Source organism: Prinia subflava, chromosome 6, assembly GCF_021018805.1.
Source record: "Prinia subflava isolate CZ2003 ecotype Zambia chromosome 6, Cam_Psub_1.2, whole genome shotgun sequence".
In the NCBI taxonomy this organism is placed as follows: Eukaryota; Metazoa; Chordata; class Aves; order Passeriformes; family Cisticolidae; genus Prinia; species Prinia subflava.
The window spans coordinates 30255305-30277654 of record NC_086252.1 but is presented as its reverse complement, the minus strand read 5'-3'; the positions used below and the strand labels follow the sequence as shown (position 1 = coordinate 30277654).

The 22350-nt window shown below is 43.9% G+C and overlaps 1 protein-coding gene across 1 annotated transcript; it reads right to left on the bottom strand.

Moving 5' to 3' along the window:
• Positions 1-1737: 1737 nt before the first annotated feature.
• On the bottom strand, positions 1738-22121 carry SCTR (secretin receptor). The gene is given in 15 exon segments (XM_063400925.1): positions 1738-4136; positions 5138-5179; positions 5358-5496; positions 5586-5677; positions 8275-8344; positions 8880-8940; positions 9031-9184; positions 9988-10120; positions 11108-11205; positions 11489-11592; positions 15475-15585; positions 18310-18436; positions 21897-21995; positions 21998-22054; positions 22056-22121. Coding segments are annotated over 15 exon segments (1530 nt in total). The 3' UTR covers positions 1738-3959.
• Positions 22122-22350: the final 229 nt, after the last annotated feature.

Genomic DNA, 22350 nt, shown 5'->3' with positions numbered 1-22350 from the left:
TGTATTTTTTTCAGAGCTCACTGTATTAGCAGGTTTAGTTAAATGTCAGGAAAATAGCTGCCCAGCTACATCACTGAATTAGTTTATGTAATCTCAAGTTAATTAGCACCTGGTGTTCTCTTTCCAACAGGAGAGGTCATTGGCCTGTCTCAGTTTAGCGTCTCTTAAAAGAAGGGTAATGAGCATCGCTTCTTGTTAATGAGCCGTTTAGACTTAGTAACTAACTTTAATTGGACACTTGCACACAAGCCATTGCCTGTGGATAAGAATAAGGAAATGTTGATACAGGGCATGCTAGCGAGGGAAATATCCTGCCTGGACTGTATTTTTCCAGAATCTCAGAATGCTTAAGGTTGGAAGGGTGCACTGGAGGTCATCTAGTCCAACCTCCCTGCTCCAGCAGGGTCCCCTAGAGCATGTTATTTTGATTTTAAGTCTCCGGTACATTCATCAGTTGTGCTTGTAGGGACACCAGGAATGGGGTTTAGCCTTTCATGCTTTTGTAAGCTACAGAAAGCTGATTACAGAGATAGATTACTTGAGTGTCCTCACCTGCTTTCTCTTTCCCTCTGCTGGGGCCTATGGTAAGCTGATAATGGCCCTTCTCAACATTCTAAGTCAGCTGGCACCTGCAAGAAGGGCTTCATTTCTGGAGGAAAACAAGGTCTGCCCCAGGCAGTGTCCTGGAAGGGGTGTTGCCTGAATTCCTGAAGCCTCTCACCGTCACTGGCCCCAACCCTTCTGAAACAGCCCATTTCGGCTCCCCTGCACTCAGCCATTGCACAATGTAATTATTCACGGCACAACTATTGGTTTTTACTTCTGACAGTTTTGCTAGGAACTTCCTCGTTGCCGTGTTGGAGACAAAATCCATTAATGACTCCCTCTTAAATTCATTAGCTCTTAGGCTGCTGATGCTCAGCTGCTGGAGCTGCTGCCTGCTGTGCAGGCTTGCAGAAGGACAAGTGGCTCCTCAGGGCACCCGGAGTGAATAGCCACAGGCTGTCACCAGTGTCCCTGGACAATGAAAACTGCTTGTGTGAAAGGTGGTGCTCAGGTCCTATTGACTGGTAAAACCACCTGCTTTACATTGAATACCCAGCAGCGAGTGCACTGAAAGGGAAATAGGTGGGCTCTGTGAATATGGAGTTTGTGTTCACCCTCTGGGCCTCCATCTCCTGCTTTTGCATTGCTCGCTGAGATGTGCTTTCCTGTTCCTCTTCATCTGCTTATAAACATGTCAATGTCCCCAGAGCTAAGCAGCTCTTTTCTCTGGTATCCTTCAGCACAGCTAAACAAGCAAGATCCCCAGCAGTGCAGGGAGCCCTTGCAGTGCCTGCCCAGGAGATGGGGGAGGTAAGAACCCATTCCCCTGTGGTGCCCAGCAAGAAACCAGGACGAGGTCACAGCATCGGAACTCCAGGGGCTGCCTGCTTCTGGTATCTTCCCAAGTGGATGTGTTCTTCCCGAAGAGCTGAGGAGTCCAAATTCCAGCGGATAGCCAGGAGTTTTCATGGAGCCTCAGCTCTTCATACAAGCAAGGCTTGTGCTTGACGCCTGAAGTGAACATGTTATGCAGAATCTGGGTGTAATTCCTTTTTCTGGGTTGTTTCAGGCAAAACAAATAAAACAAAAATGGCCCTGTAAAACAATAATTTATGATAGATCTGGGGGGTTTTAAATATAAAAACCAGCAGCATTTTTTTCTCTGACCTGTGGCATGCTCCTGTACAAACAGGTACCGTGCTTAGCCTGGGCTCCTACCAGTCTTGTACTGGTCCTAACTATGCACTGCAGGGGTGAGCTCTTACATTGGCTCGTGTAAGAGCCAATAATTGCATCAGATCTAATTAATTACATGTTATTGTATCTCTGAATCTGTATTTCTTCATTTATACTGGAAGGAGGCACTTGCATTTAAAACAAACATCTGCTTTGGCTTGAAGGATGAATGTTTAATTCTCGAGAGAGGGAGCATACAAGTTGTTTCACCCTTCTTGGTCTCATTCATAGGCCAGAGAGAAAATTAAGGTTACATTTTTTCAGAAGTATCTGACTTGCTAAATGCATTGGGACAAAGTGAACCCTCGAGAAGTTCAGAGGCTCTGCTTGGCCTGGGTGAGTCAGCAAGAAGTGAGGTCTTTCATTCCAGCCTTCATGGAGGGACTTTCACTTCTCCTTTGGTCATGGGACTGATCCTGCTTCTGTTCCTCCTTCCACTTGTTTTGGCTGATTTTTAAAGGACAAAACCATCTTGAAATATTGCTTCTTCCAAAAATGTAAGTTTAAAGTAATACCTTGAAACACTTGCCAGTTTACAGCATTACATCTCACAGTTTTTCCCCCTGGTCCTAAAGAGGTTCAACTCTCCTACTGCTGGGTGACCTGCATGAGCCAAGAAAGCCAAGCAGGGCAGGCTGGAGCAACCACGAAGCTCTCCCTGCTGCTGAGTGCCCTTCCTCCCCTCCTGGCTGCTCTCTGTGTGCTGCTGCCTGCAGCACCTGCTGCACCAGGGAGGGTGTGGGATAGCTGTCAGCACTGCCAGTAAAAAAAAAGACCTTTTTCCTGAATCTCAGAGTTTCAGACAGAGCTAACAGCACTCAAAAACCTGCTTTGGTACAGGTAATTTAAGCTTGAATGTACCCTTTGAACTTCTCTGCGTGTTTGTCTCCTGATAAAATGGCAGAAGCCTACCATATAGGCATTTGGTGTGACTAAAAGCTTGTTTTGGCAGAGGGGGTTGGGGAATGCTGCTCAGGCAGCATTTGACATGCCATGCATGTTTTGCCAATGTCTTGTAAGTGATCGGCAGGAGGGAGAAGTGATAAACACCATTTGCTTTCGGTTCAATCATCTTTGCCCTTGAAGAAATCCAGCCAAAAATCATCCCAACTAGGGAAATGTGGATACAAAACCAAGTAGGAGATTTGATTTCCTTTGTCAGATGAATTATTTTATCCCTTTCCCATTCAAAACAGGGAAATTTGCTTAACTATGTCCTTAAGAGCATAAAGCTGTGATAGCTCAGATACTTTTTGACAAACTATTACAGTGCACAGCCTTGCAGATTTCAGTACACTGAGGAACTGTAGACTCTAAAGAGATTTTTGGAAGCCGCTATGGTATTGTTTTTTCACCAGATACCTTCTACTGTCCAGTTCAATTGAGCTTTTGATGTCTCAAGAGCTTTCATTTCTTCCTTTCAAATACAAGCTGGTCAAGTCTCAGAGGTGCAGACACAACAGGGATGAGCTATCTTACTGAAGATATTTTGGTCACCCTTAGAATATGTTGTAATAGCTTTGTTACCATTTCAAAATGATAGAAATATGCAAATTGGACCACTGTTGTTTCCAAGGTATCCACTGTTGAAAGAAGCAAAGGCAAAAACCTGCCTGAACCTGTCACTGTCACTGGAGCAATGGATATGCACTCAGAGAAGGAACTGGAGCTCAGCTGTGCCTTGTGTTCCCAGTGTCCATATCCATCACCACAACAAAAAGGCTTTGAACCTTGATAAATTCTAGGGATTAATTAATTTGGCATTTCAAACCCACGGAGGACGGCATGTAACCTTCATCATATAAAATTCAATGTCCTCCCAGTTTCTGCAGCAGAAGAAATAAAGAACGTCAAACAATCACCAGCCCGACTTAGTCTGGAACATGTTGGAGAGCCACATGGAAAATGGAAGGTCACATTTAAGGTAGAACTAGCAGCAGGTGTGGAAAGAAACACAAATCACCGTGGCCAGAAACTCAAGGAAGAGCATAATACTTTAGCCCCTTTTGCTTTGCAAAATAACCATGGTGCTGCACAGGATATACACGAACAGATGTGCTCCAAGAACTGCTGATCTACGGCCAAGTCCCGCTTTGGATGCGGACACAGGGCTCCAGCTCAGTCCATGGACTCAGCCATGTGTATCTGAGCATGGAGGCACCCTCAGGTGCACGGGGCTAAAGCACACTTGACCTTTGGAGGGTTCCTCTCCTGTGCTCTGGTGGGCTGGACCTCACCACCTGCATCTCTTGAGTCAAGCCGCTTCCTCCGTTACTCGCTGAGGTGCTGAGATGCTGACGCCAGTGTTTGCTTAAATGCCACTGCCTCCATTTTCTCTGAACTTCCAGCTGAACCTAGGGAGAAAGGTCACAAAACACTTAGTCCAGCTGGTTTATGTGGGAACCCTGCACTGCAGAGAGCAGTGTAACAGGAAAATGAGAGCGGGTTACCTTTGTCAAGGCTTGGATTTATTTATTTATACCCCATTTTAAGCGGCTAAGGTAGGGCCTGTTTCTTGACACTTCTAGTGATATTGTTGTTGCAGCCACACAACTTTCTATTTATTTGCAGGTGAAACTGTTCACAGAATCTAGCTGGCTTTAGGAAATATTTGGTTTAGATTTTCCAGATTTTTAATTTTATATATAAAACCAGGACATTTTGGAACTCTAAGGTTAAAAAAAATGCAGATTTTCTTTTCAAAACCATTTTTTCTGAACCCTGTTGAAAGATCAGAGTATTTCAAAACCCTCCTTCTCTTCAAAGTGACTTTTTCGTAGGCACTTGTTTGCTTTTTTTTTTCCTTCTAATTAGTTCTAGATCTTTCAGGTTTCTATGTTTCCCCCCACCTCTACCAGCAGCAGCATTTCAGAGTGCAAGTTCTAGCTCAGAAGCCTGGAAGTTGTTGTGCAACTACAAAGGAAATGGTCTCTCTACCAAAAGCTTTACCTTATAAGAATCCTAATAAACTTGGACTGGGTATAGTTTTTGATAAATTCCCTCCTAAGGATTGAGTAAATAAAACGGCCAAGGATGGGATGGCAGATAATGGTATCATAGGTCAGAACCAGTCAGCTGTCAGTGTGACTGTGTGAGGGATCGTGCTCACCCTCACTTCCCAGACAGTAATAATGTTATCTGATTTATGAAAGGGTTGCAGTACTTGAGAGGTGAAGTTTGCATCTGGCATACAATTACCTAGGCTTGCCAGGTCTAGGAGGAATTTCACCGGTGATGTTAGGTAGCTGGGAGGAAAATCCTCAGACAAAACATCTAATTCATTGGGGGATGTATCCCACTGATTAATGAGGCATGCATCGGCAATAAAAAAGAATGTTATACACACAAAACTCACCTCACCATTAAGAAAACAATAAAGCACAGCCACAACAAAGCCCTAAAAGATAAAAGAACCGTGGTCACAGGACAGCAGTTTCAGCTTTTGAATGGGGATGAGGCATCTCAAGGGAAATTAGACATCTTGGCTCTGCCATTGGAAACTCAAGCCTGTTTCAGAGTTATATGTTCTACCTCTTCTTCTTATTTTAAAGAAATAATAGCTTGTCAAATATTACCTGGAATGATCCAAGAGCTAATTCAAAAAACAGCTGAATTTCCATTGTGCCGCTGCTTGCATCCTCAGGGAAAAAAGCAAAGATGATATAGTGGACCCCAAAAAGAGGAATGAGGAGGAGTGTTGACTTTGCAAGTCTCCTGAGAATGAAAAGAGGGGGGAAAGCTAGTGTAGAAGGAGCAAGAAATGGGTGGCCTTGAATGTCTTATAAGGGATGTGAGGCACATACTTGTATTGGTTGAAATCACTGCTCCGTTTTTCAGGGGATCTGAGCTTCCTCACCAGGATTCTTAAAATGTTGACAAAGAGAATGAAATTAATCTGAAAAAAAAAAACAAAAAACAAAAAACAAACAAAACAAAGTAAGAATGCAAAAGCAACCCATCAAACAGCAAACCCAGTATCCACTTATGTAACTGGCCAGTGTCAGCAGGGCTATTTTGGGGGGTTTGGACCAAGCAGAAAGAATAGAGGGGTTGGGGCTGGCCTGCCTGTGTCCATGTTCCCATCCCAGTCCCTGTTCCTGCTTCTCCAGCAGAGAAACCAGGAGCATGGGTTTGGTCCCGTCTGGCTGTGGGGTTCTGACAGCCTCTGCACAGTCTGGCCCCACTTTGGATGCCAGCAAAGGGGCAGCTCTGGAGCTGTCATTGCTAACTGAGACTACAAGTGCTCCTTGTTCCCTGCTGAAAACACTCCGTGTGGTTTGGGACCACGAGGCTGAGTAGTTAAAAATGGGGAAAAGAGAGAGTCAGAGTTGGCACTGGAGTCCTCCTGCCTTTCGCATTTCCCCCCTCTCGATGGGTGCATATCAGATTAAAATGCTGATCTGCTTAGTTTGGGTGCAGATGAAGCAATAGCTGTTCCTGCTCGTTTGACCCTCAGGCAAAGAGAGGGAGTTGCAGGGGAGGTAGAGCCGCCTGAGCTTGTCTGTCTGTCTGTCTGTCTGTCTGTCTGTCTGTCTGTCCCGCGGCCCGTGGGGAGCAACCCCGGGCCGATCTGCCCTTGGCTTGCCCAGCCTGCAGGCGTGGTACCCCTTTTGCAACACCCTGCACCGTGGCAGGCCCTTAACCCTTCCCTGAGCCGGGAAACACCACGGCAGAGCTGCATCCTCTTCACGGCGGGTGTGTGTGCCTGCCCTGGGGCAGGGCTCTGGGGTGATGGGTGCCCCTAAAAGAACCGGGTCTCCTGGAGATGGGACAGACACAGCGAGTCCCTGAGTTCTTTAAAGTTACTGGATGGAAAGGGAGCAGCTGCGGCTGCTGAGGGAGTCTGGAAGTTTGGGGAAGCTGGGGAGGGAGGAGGAAAGGAGTAGAGTTGGGAGAAGATAGAGGTGGAGAGCATGAAGGAAAGAAATACTTCAGGGGTGATGGGGAGCAAAGGAGGCTCAGATCTGGGTATTCTGGGATTTTTAACCCATTAGGCCAGGGAGGAGTCGTGTAGGCTGAGCAGGACTTTTCACTGATAAAAGCCACAGGGGAAGGGAGAGCAGTGGGATTCCTGCCCAGAGCAGCGCAGGAATGAGCGAGCCTGCGAGCACGAAAGTGTTTATCAGTGCTGATGTTCTGCCCTTTGAACTGCTGAAGGCTGCGAGGAATACAGAGATTAGATCTGGGTCCTTAAGATCTGTCTGTTTGTTTGGTTATGAGCTTGAGTAAAACCTCTTTTGGGGAAAACCTCCAGAGTCATGCAGGCGGCTTCTGTCTTCAGGAGCTAAACAAGGCAGGATCAGCATTCTGAGGACACTTGGAAGGTGATAGCGGGTGGGGGCCACCAAAAGATAAACTAAGGTTGTGCTTTTTGTCTTGCAGAATGCCTGGGTTTTGTTGGCTTTTTTATATTGCTGAGGGGCTTCTAGCATGAGGGTTGTTTCATAAAGAAAAATAAAGGCCATGGCCTGGTTAAGTTGATCCCAAATCTTTTTTTTTGCTCTGGTGAGAGCACACTCTCTTCACACTTGTCTTGTGAAGAGGCAGGATTGCTCACTGGTCAATAGGAGCAGAACTTTAACCCACCATCTCTGCTGCCTGGGTTTCCGAGCAGTGTGCAAGTGTTGCACTTTGTGCTTTGCAAACACAACAGCTCTTACTGGAAATCTGAAAACCTCAACCAGCCCTTGGGGTCTGGCTTGGAGTGTCAGCAGGGTACTTGAGAGTAACCAGCAGCTCACATTTCTGGGCTAGGATTTCAGACCATTGCAGCATGGTCTGACCCAGAGCATCTTCATCGGGCAGAACAACCACCCCAAGCAGCAGCTCCAGGTACCTAAGGCTCTGAAGAAGAGTACCAGCAAATGCTCAAAACACAGGTGCTGAGTATGATACCCACCAAACTGCTCTTGTCATCACTACTGCCTTGCACTGGGCAGGCTCACGCTGGGTTTCAATGCCTCTGCCTTAATTCACGGAGCAGTGCCTCAGTGCTGTCCACTAATATGGGGTGCGTGCAACCTGTGAGCTGTTTTCATTACTGAAAGAAAATGCCAGTGGTCATGTAAGGCAAGTTGGTTTTGGTTTTGCTGAGAGAGGCGTTGACCAGCAGACACAAAAGTAACTGTACTGAAATGTACAGCCACTCGTCTCTCCTCAGGAGCTTTCCTTGAAACAGTCCAAAACAAGCTTCCACAAAACAGCCAAGTTCATGTGAAATCAACAGGATGTGGAAACATGATCTTTTTCAGGCTCTTGCTTCTTGGGAGGACACTCTAGCTTTTCTTGTGAACTTAGCTTTGGGACGTTAGTTACTGACTAAGTCCTGCTGAGCAGAAGTTGCTTCAGCAGTAACTCATGGGTCACACCAGTTCAGACACATGCCTAAGATCAGTTCATTAATACACTTCTAAAGCATCTTGAGTAGATGAGCTCTGACATCACAGTATTTGAAAATACAGTTTGAATCTGCTTGTCCCAGAAAAGACTTACAAAAATAGACAAAACTATGGGGCCTCGAATGATCCACCAGGTATTGGCATCAGTGTTAATGTCCCAACACCTGTAAAAATAGAAGAGAAGGTGCAGTCAGTGATCAAAACATTGGTATGTTTTAAAACAGATTTAATCTGGTTTGCATCTTAGATGGGCTCCTATTCTCTATAAAACTAATTTCATGTTCTCACTGAGTGGTACAATGTGTCCAACAGAAAACTGCCCACCTGCACTGGACAGAAATAGGTCCTTCCCTAAAGTACAAACACTGTTCAAAATTTTGAAAGGGAGAAGAAAAAGAAAAAAGTTTAATTGTTCAGAAAGTTAAATACAGATACTGAAAATGTTGTGGTCTGAATTCATACCTGAAGTCTACCTCCTTCCCTTGAAAATGCTCAAATGGACTTGGAAGCTTTTTCTCGTGTTGCTCAGCTGTAACTCTACTCACACCCACACTAGGAGCCAGACTCACACCACAGCAGGATGTTGATTGATTTACTTGCTTCCAGCAATTAGAAATGAGCAGGACCCCGTGGAACAGCCTGCACAGGGACTGCATGCTCCCCCTGGCATGCCAGCTTCCCCCACTCCATACCACTTACCCAATATTTTCATGGAGTTGCCTAGCAGTTGCCCATGCAGCCACAAACACCATTGGGGCACCTGCAATTGGAAAAACCAATTACTGCTTCTTAAGTGCATCCCAAAGGTAGAAAAAAACCCAGTTATTCTTACTGAAGGGAGAATCAGTACCCCATCCAAGGGCAATGAACCACCAGAGGAACTTCCTTTCCGAGAAGAAAGAAATCACCAGGAGAGTGTGGAGGTACAGCCCTTCCACCAGGAGCCAGCTGTAGTTAGACATGATGCAATACTGAAAGAAGACCATGGTGAGCTTACAGCCAGCCTGAGGAAAGAGAGGATAATTAGCTCCTGCCTGAGTTTGTGCCTACCTTCTAACAGAGAGAGAGAGCTGTAAATTAATCTTGGCAAATAGAGATTTTACAGCAATTAGGGGACTAAATGGGTGTCCTCGAGACAGGGGCTCACATGACAAGAAAGCAGAACTGCACTCCTAAATGCATTAATCAACTGCCTCACTAGAAGAACTGAATGTGTCATGGACACTTGGATTCAGGTTACTCTCTCAGGGGAATTTCACTGCTACTACCTTCTTCGTACCAATAACACTAATATCACCTTAGAGAAGCACATGAACGTATTTTCAATCCTTTTTTTCCCCAACAAAAGCAGTTGATAAAGACAAACTAAAATGCTCTCAAAATGTTATTTTTCTGCAGCAAAAATCCAGCAAAATCAATTGGATAAAACAAAACAAAACAAGCTTATTTTTGTTCCTCTCTCTAATTCTTATCTTTTAATTTAAAGCATTGACCATCATCTCCAGTGTTGCTCACCCCTCCTCACACCCAAATTTTTAAAATAGTTTGCTGCCAATAAAAAGAAAAAGGCAAAAACATTTCAAAATCTCTGAGTGCAAGCCCTTATCTTACTTTCAGGTCTCACACTGCAGTGTAAGTTAGCAATTTTTAATGTGTTCTCAGAGAATAATTCTCTTCTCCCATAACCCCTCATGATGAATATAAAGCTGGGATGGAGATTTCCTTCCCTGTTAACCCTAACACTAAACCCTGCTAGGATCCTGCTGGGAAACTGAGAGCTGGAGCAAGCTGGAGAGCAGAGGGTTACCGTGTATGCCCCACAGTAATTTGTGTCTTCAGAGGAAAACAAGACAGCATCCTTGATGAAGTTGGAGGAGGCTCGCAAAATGAACGATGTGAAGAGATGCATGTGGATGTAGTTCCTTGTGCAGCGAAGTCTTCTGCAAAAAAAAAAAAGGGAGAGAGATCCAGTGAAGCGACCTTCCCCACCAATGTAAGGAGCCTGTGGTTGTAAACAGGTTTAACTGCTGATAAACTGACAGGTGATAAACTGGCAAAGGAAGAACAATGTTGTTCTGTCTGTGAAAGGAGGACTAATGCATCTCCCAAGAGGGGTATCCTAGAGAAGACCTTAAAAAGCTACAGTCATATCTGCTCCACTGAGGTACTAAAACAAGCTGAACATTGCCAGGAAAATTGTGATTTCATGCCAATATGCTTGTTCTAGCATCCCTCCCTCCCTCCTTTCTGGAGTTACATGAACCCAAGGTGTTTATTCACAACTGGATGAATTTATTTTTTCTGCCAGCACAGTGCACTTGTGCCTGCAGTGTTTTCTGTATTAAATCTCCACATAGTCTATGTCCAGAGGCCATGCAGCCTGAATATAAATTTTCAAAGTAGTTGGATTTCCTTTTGCCCAGTGGTGCCGCCCTGACATTTACTGTAAGGGAAATTAATTTCACTGAATAAGCAGCACAGTACAAATTCCAGGTTACAGGGATGAGTGAAGATAAGGATGAGTGTCAGATTGCTAATAGAAACCTGAAGCACCCTGCCAGAAGTCAGTGCAGTTGCAATTAGAACAAAGTTTTGGCCACAGTCTCAAGTAGGGAAGAGAGCAGCACGGGGAAAGACACTCTGCCCAAGGGACACTGAAATTACAGGAAGACCTCAGCAGAGAGTTGGTGCAAATGCCATTTGCAACGTGCATCAGCTACGTTTTGGAAAGGAGGGCACAATATAATTAGCAGCCCTGACATTTTCTGGGAGACAAGATCCAGAGATAAATTTTGTCACTGACTTCTGTGAAGGTTTTCAGATATACTTCAATATTTAGTTCACCCAGAAAGTCAAAAGAAGGGTTTGTGTCAGCTGAGATGACCAGAAGTCCTGGCCAAACACAAACCAGAGATGCTTCTCCTCACCTGAAGGAGGCCAGGACCACTAATGCTATCATCAGAGTCACGAGGGAGGTGCAGTATCCAATGGTGTACATGGTCTTCAGGGTCATGAAATAGGAACGCTGTAGGGGAACATAATCACACTTTTACCTTGCCTGCCTGGCAGAGATCAGCCCACACCAAAAGAAAGATCTAGATCCTTCTTCCTATTTAATTAATAAAATTTCATGTAAAATCAGCTACTGAAATTTCACCCAGAGCAACCACTTCCAATCATTTGCCAGAAACCACCAATAGCAATAGCCCCACCTGGATTAAACCACAACATCAGTCAGTCTCTCCTGAAAGTGTTTCTCCCCATGGCCCCAGAGCAGCTTATCTGTGGTCATGGGCACTCGGACTCACTCTGGCCTCGTTGGTTGTGTCGTTGACATTGTAGCCACAAGCGATGTCAGGTCTTGGGTACGGGTCTGACCAGCCCTCACTTGTACAGTTTCGGTACACAAAACCTGTGTGGTAACAATAAAAAAAGGACAGAATGGGGTATGACCATTTCCAGTTGTATCTTTGTCATCCTCGGGGTTCAGTCACCACTTAGGGTTGCTCCAGGAGGCAGGAGAGCATGCTGCCCCAGGCAATGCACTCTGCATAGCTGGAGGCGAAGTGCAGCTGAGCTGATTCTGTTGATACTTGCCCAGTGCACTTGTGTGGGTCATAATATTGTTTACCCACTCAGGGATGACTGTGATGGATGTGTTTTTATTAATTGCAACATAAATAATACTGCTCAGTACATCTAGTGTTTCTTGGCCACTGTTCCAAGATCAGCAAACACATGACTTGTTCAATCACAAATTCAAACTCCATGCAAACCTGATACTCTGCTGAATGCTCCCACCTCCTCAGTGTGGTTTGTCATGCTCTAAATAGAATGCAAAATTGTAGATGGTCACAGATTTTCAGTAAGATTTAAATGAATACTAAAAGTCTTTTCCCCACACTGGGCATTATTTTACACTGTTGATTTTCTTGCTTACTTGCAAATTAAAGGTTAGGAAGAAATTCCCCTCACTTAAGCTCAGCTTCTGGAAAGCTGAGTACTTGGGTCCAACTCTGTCCCTTGTGGCTGTCTTTGGAGAAAAATAGACATTTGCAGAATTCAACTCATTTTTCAGACTAGTATCTGCAGAGGGCAGTTTGTCTGACCCTCATCTGCTGGGATGTCTGATTTTCAGACTCCTAATGCTGAGTGAGATGAATGCCCAGCAAGTTGCACATGGCTGAATAGGATAGTTTTGAATTTGTCCATATTAATGTTTGGCCCTAAAGTGGAAGTGGGAAGTCATGCCCAACACCACTTACAATGTCACTGGAAGAAAGTAGCCCTAGCAGGCATATATGTTATGTGCTAAAGAGAAACTTTTACAAAGAACTAAAACCACTGTCCACTGTCCTAATCACATTAATCTGTCTGGTAAGAATCATACTTTAGAAACACGGAGTGAAATCCTGGCTTTGTTGCAGTGATGGCAATGCTAGCAGGTATTTAAAGGGGACATGAAAGCAGCAGTCCTTAGTACAAGCCTTGCCAGAGGGCACCATAAAAGCCTGTTTTCCCCCAACACGTTTAGCCATGAGGACTTTAGGATGTCTGGCTCTTGCAAAACATCCCTGCAGTGCTGAGGGAACTGAGGGAGATGCATATGCAGCAGTGTTTGGCAATGGTTTATCCTCTTTGGAGCCCTGCTGGAATTGGCAGGACAGAGTCAGGACTCCTGCTACCTCTGGGCTAGTGCTGGTGACCTGACAGCATGCCTGCACTTGATTTGAACTCACCTCTGTAAACCTGCAAGGCAAGCAAACATGGGTAGAACCCTGAGTAGGAAGAGCTCTGGGTGTGTCCTTATCAGACTATTATTCTGATGCTTTTTCGAACATCTTGTTCCAGCTTAGTATCTTTGAAAGAGCCAGGCTTGCTTTATAAGCCAGGTTTTCTATATTTTGCTGCAGTGCAGCACCAACAGAAAAGAAACAGCTCTCCCAAAAGGTTCTCTTCAGCCTGTCTTGGCACCCAGCAAGGGGGTGGTGTGGTGGCAGATTCTCTACTTCAGCATCAACTATTAAGACACACTTACTTAACTTGGAGCAAAGCCCTGTGCTTGTAAACATGTCTGTGACTGTTTTGTGCTCGAGGCTGTCAAAGCAGATCAGACAAGAGGAGGTGGAGTCCTGTATTGGTGTGCACATGCTATTGCATTATATGCAAAGCACAGGAGATTATGCCAGGCACATCATATGGATGGACACAAGGGAAATTTTAACAGTGCTCCTTGGTTATGGGTGACACACACACTGGACAAACTGCAGCATGCCCCACCAGAGCACACTGGGGGTCTGCAGTTAGTCTAAGGATTTGGCTTGGTGTTTACTGGTACTCTGGAACTGCCTTTGCACAAAGGAACTCTGGCTGAAGGGATGGCTGTGGAACTGGGGCCAGCTGATGTGGCCTTTGTCTCTGGATCCTCACAATTGTCACAGGTTCCTTCATTCCTTGCCTAAGACACCATGCTCAGTTCTGTTCCTTGGTTCCAGATAATTTTGTTTCTTTGGTCTGTTATGTAGAAAGGGACCAGACAGTCTGGGCTGCAAATGCAAGTCTAGATGTGAGCACAGAGACAGTGTTTGGGCAGAACACAGAGCCATCCACAGGGTTTAACATATGGGCCTTTGGTGTTTGTGGCTGCCCATGTGGTGTTTGTTGCTTTGTAAGTGGTAAGGAGGGTAAACCTTTGCTTTTCCTTTGAAGAAAGCAAATCTTTGTTTTTCTTTTTCAAAATTGTTTCAAACAGGGCAATGACTGTAGCAGTAAATAAACTCTGGAGTCACAAGCTAACCACAGTATAAAATCAAAGAACATGGCCATGAGAATGAGGTTAAACTATTGCTGACCTTTACCCAAAATGCCACATGCAGAGACTGAAATAAGATGCTAACGATGATGGATCAGGTCTTGGGGTTCTGTCTTGAACACTGTCACTCTGATTACTGTTTATCAGTTTCTTGATAAGGAGGGCAACCAAAGTTTAAGCTGACTACCTCGAAGATAGGGCAGAGAACATCTGAGATGTAATTATGACCTTCGGATGTACAAATTCCTGCTTTCTTCCCCGGTGAGAAGGCCAGAGGCAGGGAGCAGTTCCCTCTAGTGGCTGTACCAGCAGGGATTTCAGTGACTGCATTTAAGGGCCGGGATCACTATGCTAAAGATGTGGGTGCCAGACAGATGGTTTCTTCAGCGATCTATGCCTTTGTGTAGTTTATCCTTTGGCTTTAAACCAGATTAAAGGGCTCAAAGGGCAGATAATGTTCGTGTGTACAGAAAGTAGCAAGGTTTCTATTTTAATCTGAGTGGCTCATGTCTGATTTCATTTAAAGAGCACTAAGTGCTTCTCCTCTGAGTTGTGTAATCTTTATTAGACGATCTAATACTTTGTCTCCTGTTCCTCCCTTCATAAAATGAATCTGTCTGCTTTTCTGTAAGTACTGGACCTCATTAATCTGTGCCCTATAACTGAAAAATGCAAAACCCTCTTCTCATTTGAATCATTAACTCCTTAAAGAGAAATGTAAACACATTTCTTAGGCATTACTGAAAAGCAGCAATGAACAGAAAGCAGGCTTACTTAATAGCTCATGATTACTGCAGCCTACTGGGAGTAAATTGCACTTCATTTCTAGTTTAGATATTCCAGAAAAAGGGCAAAAAATTCAATTGCTTGAGCTTGCCTCTGAGTGAATTGTTTGGTGAGCCATGAAACCTGAATTTCCATGAGATTGTGCCACTTGTATGGATCCTGTCACAGGCAAGAGACAAATCCCCAGTGCAGATTTCTTCTTAATTAAGATAAAAAAGGAGATATTTTCTGCCTGCCTAGCTGGATGTTTTGCCAAAACTCCCATGAACCTAATGCTGTGTGAAGTTTTGTCCCCATCAAGCTCCTCTGTGACCAGCCATGGGCTCTAGGAGTTATTGAAAGGGAAATACAGAAATAAACACAAAACCTGAGCAGAGAAAACCCTTTTCCTTAAGAAACCACGTTAGAAACCTGCTTTTCAAGATAGTATTTAGTTCCTGCATTTTTTTCCATCTGGCTAGAAAAGACAAACACTTAAAAGGTCTTGCTACCTTAATTCCAGACTTTTTCATATTTAGCTTACTGTTGGAAGCAGAGCTGCTAGGTAACTATCATTCTTTAAAAGGAGGGAAAAAATTTCATTTCAAATTCAGACCTGAGTGTGGCGTCTTTGTAAATAAATAAAAAATAAAGTCTTTAATAAATAAGTGCTTAATAAAAAACACCTGGGCAAGAAAAGCGTCATTTTAACATTACCTTTTTTCCCAGTCAGCATCTGGAAGAATTCAGGGCAGTGAGCATTGACAATCTGTCCCACAGTGGATGAAGGCCAGCAGCTCATGTTATCCCACATTCCAGCACATCTGCCTGGGAGGGCAACAAGGAAATTCCATACAGCATCTCCCAGTGACATAACACCATGAAAATTCCTCCAACAATGAAACACTGGGAGACATCTCCAAGCAGCACAACACCATGCAACATCTCCCACAGACCAAGGCAGCTACAGGAACAAAGATGCTCAGTGCTCTGAAAAGCGAGCTGGATGAGACAGAGCAAGTCCTGCCAAGACCTGGATAGGGCAGAGCAGGTCCTGATTGCTTCAAAGCAGCCCCAGCAATCTCCCAGACCTGTCCCATTCTTGTCATTGATCCCACTGGTCTCTACTAGACGCACAAATAGCAATTAGGGTCATTCTGAACTTCACATCAGCCCTTTTGCTATTTAACCATTTGCTGGTGACTATTGAACGGCCTTGGAAAGATGAAGGAAATCAGATAGTAATTTTTAAACTTATTTTCAGTCTTTCTAAAGCTTTCACTTTGAATCATCCTAATGTTTCCTATATAATATTTTTGTAAATAGGAGAAAATGCAACTAGATAACCCTTCTTGAGCAGGGAGGTTGGACCAGATGATCCATTGGTCCCTTCCAGCCTCACCCATTCTGTGATTCTGTGACTAGGAGTTTAAACAGCTTCAGGGTGGTACTTAAACCACAGATCACTTAAATCACAGACTATTCTGAGTTGCAAGGGAGAGTACAACTCTTAAGTGCATGGCCCATTTGGGGATCACACCCACAACCTGGACATTATCAGCACTATGCTCTAACCAGCTACGCTAATCTCATCATACTGGGGAAAGGATAGAGAAGAATAGTATCAATGTCTTCCTTTTATCACCATAAATACTTCTCTCTTTCACTGTGTTCAGGCTGTGGTGAAGTGAAAAATGCCAACAGACCACTCACACCGTTTCCCTCAGTTAGGTGCAAGGGCTGCTTATTTTAGGGATGGGTTTTATGGAACCCTGTCACAGTCAGGAAGGGAGGGAGACTTTTCCAGCTGCACCCTCAGCTTGACTGTATTGCCTTTTGGCAGGGCTGGTAGAGCTGCATCAGGGAGCTCCCATGGTGGCCAGTGGAGCAGAGTATGATGGTGATCTCTACTTAGACATCTTGCTTAGGTGCTGGATGCTGGCATAGATTAATTTTGGCCTGAGGTGCAGAGTGTTAGTGGAGAAGACCTACATTTGATGCTCTTTGTACCAAAGGGAAACTGGAATCCTACCATTTCTTCCTTTGCTCTTCTCCAGATGCATGTTGAAATCATTCAGACTCATTCTCTTTTGCCTCTACTCCCTGTCAAAGATTTTAGCACAGCCTTCTTTGAGGTTTCTGCAACATAACAGGGGAAAAAAAGGCCACTGGGGTGTGTCAGGACTACCCTGTGCCTGCTGCATCAGGACGCATGGGGAGGAAGTGCTGACCAAGCACACTCCTCAAACATTTCATGCTTTATAAGGCCAACCTCCATTAGCCTGACAAAAATATTTACATTCCTAGAAATGTATTGATTTCCTCCTGTGCAACAGTCCCAGTGCCTGAAAATACAGAGCTGTTCACAGCCAGGGCAGCACTCAGCCCTGGCGTCCTCCCTGTGCCAATGTTTATAAGTCTTGGAAAGGATTTACTTCAAAGCAAAGGTTCAAAGGCAAGCAAAACTTCACCTTGGGTAATATTTATGACTTAATGTGCTGCATTATTTGGTTTATCGAACCTTCATGCCAACACCACAGGCATAAAACCCCCAAATCAGACCCAATGCACAGAAACACCCAGCAAAATTATGATGTTGAGGAAGAGAAAACAAAAAACCAGCTGAGCTATTCCTCCTGCAGGTGGGCTTCTTGCCACTCCTCATGGATGAAAGCCAGTGTCTCCCACCCCCAGCTAGATAAAGAGCCTCTGGTTGGAGACAAAGCACAGCAATATCTCCCTCACACAGCCCTGTGGTCTTTGAGATCTCCCTCAAGCAGCACTCAGCATTCTCCCAGGAGCAATACACGGTGTCACCATGATCAGGGGTTCCAGGTCTCCAGTAGCTTCCCTGCCCTGCTCCTTGCTCCCAAGAGAATTTTCTTGTCTTCACTCATGCACAAAAAGAGCGTAACTGTAGCTTGGGTTATGTTAATATTACACTGCTCGCTTTCCCAAGCTAATGTTATCATAAGGGCAGAGTCTTGCACATGACCCCAGTTGCTCAGCTGTGAAAGCAAAGCTGTCTACATGATGAAGACTCAGTACCACAACTTTCCCAGGCCAAAAAACTCCTTCATATGATGATAAATCCTCTCTGAAATTCAAGAATTCTCTTGGGTGACAGTAACTTGGAACAAGGAGGAAGCAATGAGGACATTTAAGTCACGTGATTTAAACGTTGGCTGCTGGTCTTCATTGATTTTTAAGGTAAATATAGTTAAGTAAATTTACACTTGCTGGGGTGACTTTTTAAATTATGCTTGTCCAAGAAGAGATGATTGCAATTTGCAATATTTTTTTTTGCTGGTGTGCTCCCTAGTTGTGAGGATTGCAGTCAAGCAACTGGATTAGAAGGTTCCCACAACTCTTCCTGTCACAAAATCTTCCTCTCAAAGCCTTGTAACAGATCTTACCTGTTTTTCTGCTTCTAAAGGAGAGATGTATACTAAGTGCATACCTCCTATGGGAAGGGATATTGGGGTCTCTGAGTTTGAGTTACTCAGTTCATGTGAGAGCAGCTTTTATCATGTGCATTTGTTCAGCCTTTACCTGAGCTCAGGAGTAGATCATTTTCTGTCGTTCTGTTCCTTGCCTCCAGGGAAAGAATCTCCATACACTTTTCTTCCTCTCTTTTCAGGACGCTCAGAAGATCACAGATGGGTGGAACAGCTTTGGTCTACAAATTTTAAAAGCAGTAGAATCACTTTTCCTCTTAAACCTCATAAAATCTCAACAGAATTTACCCTTTCTATGCTCATATTCCCCATGCAAATCTATCACTTGATTGTAGGCAATATTTCCTTGAAATACAGACAATTTTCTCAGTTAAGTCTGCATTTTTGTGGTAGCAGCAGGCAAACACAGACTGAGTTTATGTCTTCTCCCTTTTGCTGACATTACTGACATTCAGAAAAATGTGTTATTCTGCTAAATTAAATACATGAACAGGATGCTCTTTGAAAGACTGCAGAAACATCCAGGACACTGCTGGAGTCTGCTAGAGTAACAGAGAATTAATCACTCACCCATGGCAGTGTTAAACCATACACCTGGCAGGTCATTTTCCTGGGCACAAGTGATCCAAATATGCCCACTGGTTGCAGACCACCCAAGCCTGTTTCACTGCTACCATCTGGTAGCTGCAGGAGCCCACCTGAAAGCAGAATCTCACCCAGATTTTTGAGAGAATCTAGATGGTAATTTGTCCTAAGGTCATTTTCTCGTCTTCCCATCCTCCTTTCTCATAAAACCATGTGGAAATGTTAGTGTTCACTCAATCCTGATGTAGCACTTAAATGTGTGTTTATGTATTATGCAGCTGGACCAAAATGAGTAAAAAACCCAAACAGCTTCAGACCATTAAAAAGACAAGAAAATCATTGCAAAATTATTTCCAGGACAAGGTCTTAACAGTTATGTCATTCAGAAAAAAGTACTTTTACCTTTTCTGTTATTTTACCAGTGTCTATTCTTTTTGACACAAGAAATCTGAATATAAGAGGATGCCCATTATAATGAATTATATGATTTCTCTCTAATGGATAAACCCAAAATCTCTATAGATTCTCACTATGGAACTTCTATGTACCTATATATAAATGTATATGTATGTATACACATACTGAAGAGATTAAAAGCCAGTCATCAGGCTCTATTAGTTGAAAAGTATCAGATAGAATTTGTTTATGTTCTTTGTTCAAGACAGTTGACCCCGCAGCATCACATTACTGCTCAACCTAATAAATCTTGTAGCACTGCTGATCATTTTCAGATTAGATTTGGGAGAAAGAACAATCCCTGAAAAGCTTGTAATGAAGACTATTACTTTTCTACAATTAAATTTTAGCATACCAGACAATAGAGGCTATATTCCCACTATTGTGGCTGGAATTTTTTTGAGTATTGTATTTCTGAACAAAGTTTGATCTTTTCAGCAGTGTATCATGCCTCATCTAATTAGTCTGGTGTGTTTAACTTCAGTATCTTTCTCCTTTGTCTTTGTCTGTCATGAAATAAAGGAACTAGAAACCACCAGGTTTTGCACAATGTAATGAATTTTCTAAAATCACACATGCAAAGACTTTATATGAAAGAAACTTTCTTCTGATGCCAGGATTTGAATGCTGAGCATTTGAGGTGGCCAACATAACCAGTCTGGTTTGCATGCGGGTTGTTAAGATGATACTGAACACATGCAAAAATAAATGTTAGGAATCATGTTAACAGTGATCTCAGGAACAGGGGAGTACTCCATCTTAAAAAATCCTCTACATTGTGTGGGCACTGTTTTCCTTTAAGGAATGTGGGTCTTAAGAAAGTTTTTGTTTTAGAGAGATTTAAATTCTGTGTTATTTGTTTATGGCTAGAGTGAGGCCACACACTTTTGGCACACCCAGTTGTGAAGATCACCCTGATGACCTGACACAGCATTACTTTCTTACACTAAATGTGTTGTTCAAGCAGGAATCCAGTGTAGATAGTGCGTTACAATTACTGTTTTACCCCCCAAAGTGATACCCACCCTATTCTTCTAATCAACTGGATACCACTTCCTGGTAATAGATGTGCAACTAACAGGATTTTAAGCCCAGGGAGAGCCTCCAGGTGCAGGTTTAAGACCTTGCTTTCCACCAACACTGTCGCTGAGCCGATCTTTGCCAACACTGGCATCCGAGGGGGCAGGCTGGGTGTGAGTGCTCGGATGTTTGCGGAGCGATGCGAAATCCGCCGTGGCCGGATAACCCCACTCTGCTACCAGCTGTGCTCAGTCTCACTTGTGTTTACCATGCACAAGTGGGAGCAAACAGCCTGCCCCCGCTGCTTGAGAACCAGCAGGAAAAGGGGCTCCTCTACGTGCGGTTTCTATGTCTCCTCCTAAACAGCTCCCTGAAACAGTTTGGGTCTCCTTGACACTTCACCAGCTGTTAAAAGGATAATTAACTCTATCCCAACTGAAACCACGACAGAGAGAAAGACATCCTCAGATTTTATTTAAAGACAAGATACCAAACCCCTTCCAAACAGAGATAACTGTGATAAATAGATCTCCAGAATGGGCAAAAAGCTGCAGTATTGATAGCAACAGACAACACAGTTTTCAAAGTGTGAAATTAATGGATCTAAACATTATTCAGAATTCACAGCCATTTAATTTTAAAATAAGTCGATTTAGTATAATAAGAGGATTTAAGGAGCAAAAGTTGCCTGGCAACATCAAAATAGGTATTTTGAAAGATTAGAAGAACCAATAGGAGGTGCCCTTGGGGACACCCTGAGCAATGGCATCTATTTGCAGAATCCTTTAAGTAGTACTAAGAATAAGAAACCAAAATTACAAGAAAACCATCACAGTCAAATTTTTGTTGCAGAAGATGATCAAAAGGAAAAAGGTTTGAAGATTGCATCCACTCTGCAATTAAAATGTCTAGGCAGAGCTCAGGTTTTCTCACATTTGGAACCAAATCCCCTGCTGGGACAAATAAATTGATTTTTCCATTTGTTTCAATGAAACAGTGATTTGATTCTTTCCCAACTTCTCACACCCAAGCTGGACATATTTCACCCCTTGTTTTATATGTATTCATAATCTGAATAAACTGAGCAGCACTTGGAGATCACAACCCAGGTTCCACTCTCCTTTCTGACTGATCCAAGTGCCTGGAGCTCAGCAGGGACAATCTGCCACATAAATCTCAGTAAAGTGATAAAGCTAAAAAAAAGGGAAACCAAACTTTGTGGTATAAACATCACTTTACATTCCTTTAATCTGAGTCCAGGCAGGCACTGCTAGACGTGGGCATTACCCCTCAAAGGATTGATTGCTGGTGTAAATCAGTAAAGCTTCTCTGAATGGCGTCAAATCTTTTCTCCTACATCACAGCACCTGCTGTGTATGTCAAAGTGAGTTAGTAACACTGCTGTCTTTATAAAGGTGGGGGAAACTGAGGCATCCAGCATCTAGTCACTGTCAATTAGTGAAGGAAGCAGCAGAAGCAAAAATAAAATTTAAAAATCCCAGGTTCTATGCAGATATTTTTAAACAGAGGCACCACAACTTCATGGAATAGAGGTGCTCAGAATTACTCAGATAACATGTGATTCCATGCAAATGGGAACAAACAGATCTGAGCACCTACCGGGACAGCTGAAATCCAGAAGATCACCCAGATGGTCCACATAGTCAAACACAGTCTGTTTTCTTCATCCCTCATGCATCAGAGGTCAGCAGGCTGTTTGTATGCTCTCCAGCGTGGCTCGTAGCTCTTTTTACTTCATCCTTTTCCCTCCTTGCTTTTTTCCCTTCCCAGCTTTGACCATCCTTAGCCAATGTTTCTCTCCAGCTGCTGAGCTCTAGAGAGCATCAACAGTGACAGGACCCCCCCCCTCCCCAACCCACCCTGCAAACTCTCCTCCTCCTCTGCAGAAGCGTCCTGTCCCAAGAATTACAGCACCTCTCTTGAGCATGTTCCTACTGTTGTCTGCCTCCCTTCCTGGCTATTATTCACTGTTATCGACGGGTGTCGCTGGGGAATGATCATTCCTCATGGTCCCACGATAAAGGACCAAGCAGGACTCCCCTGTAAGATGTCA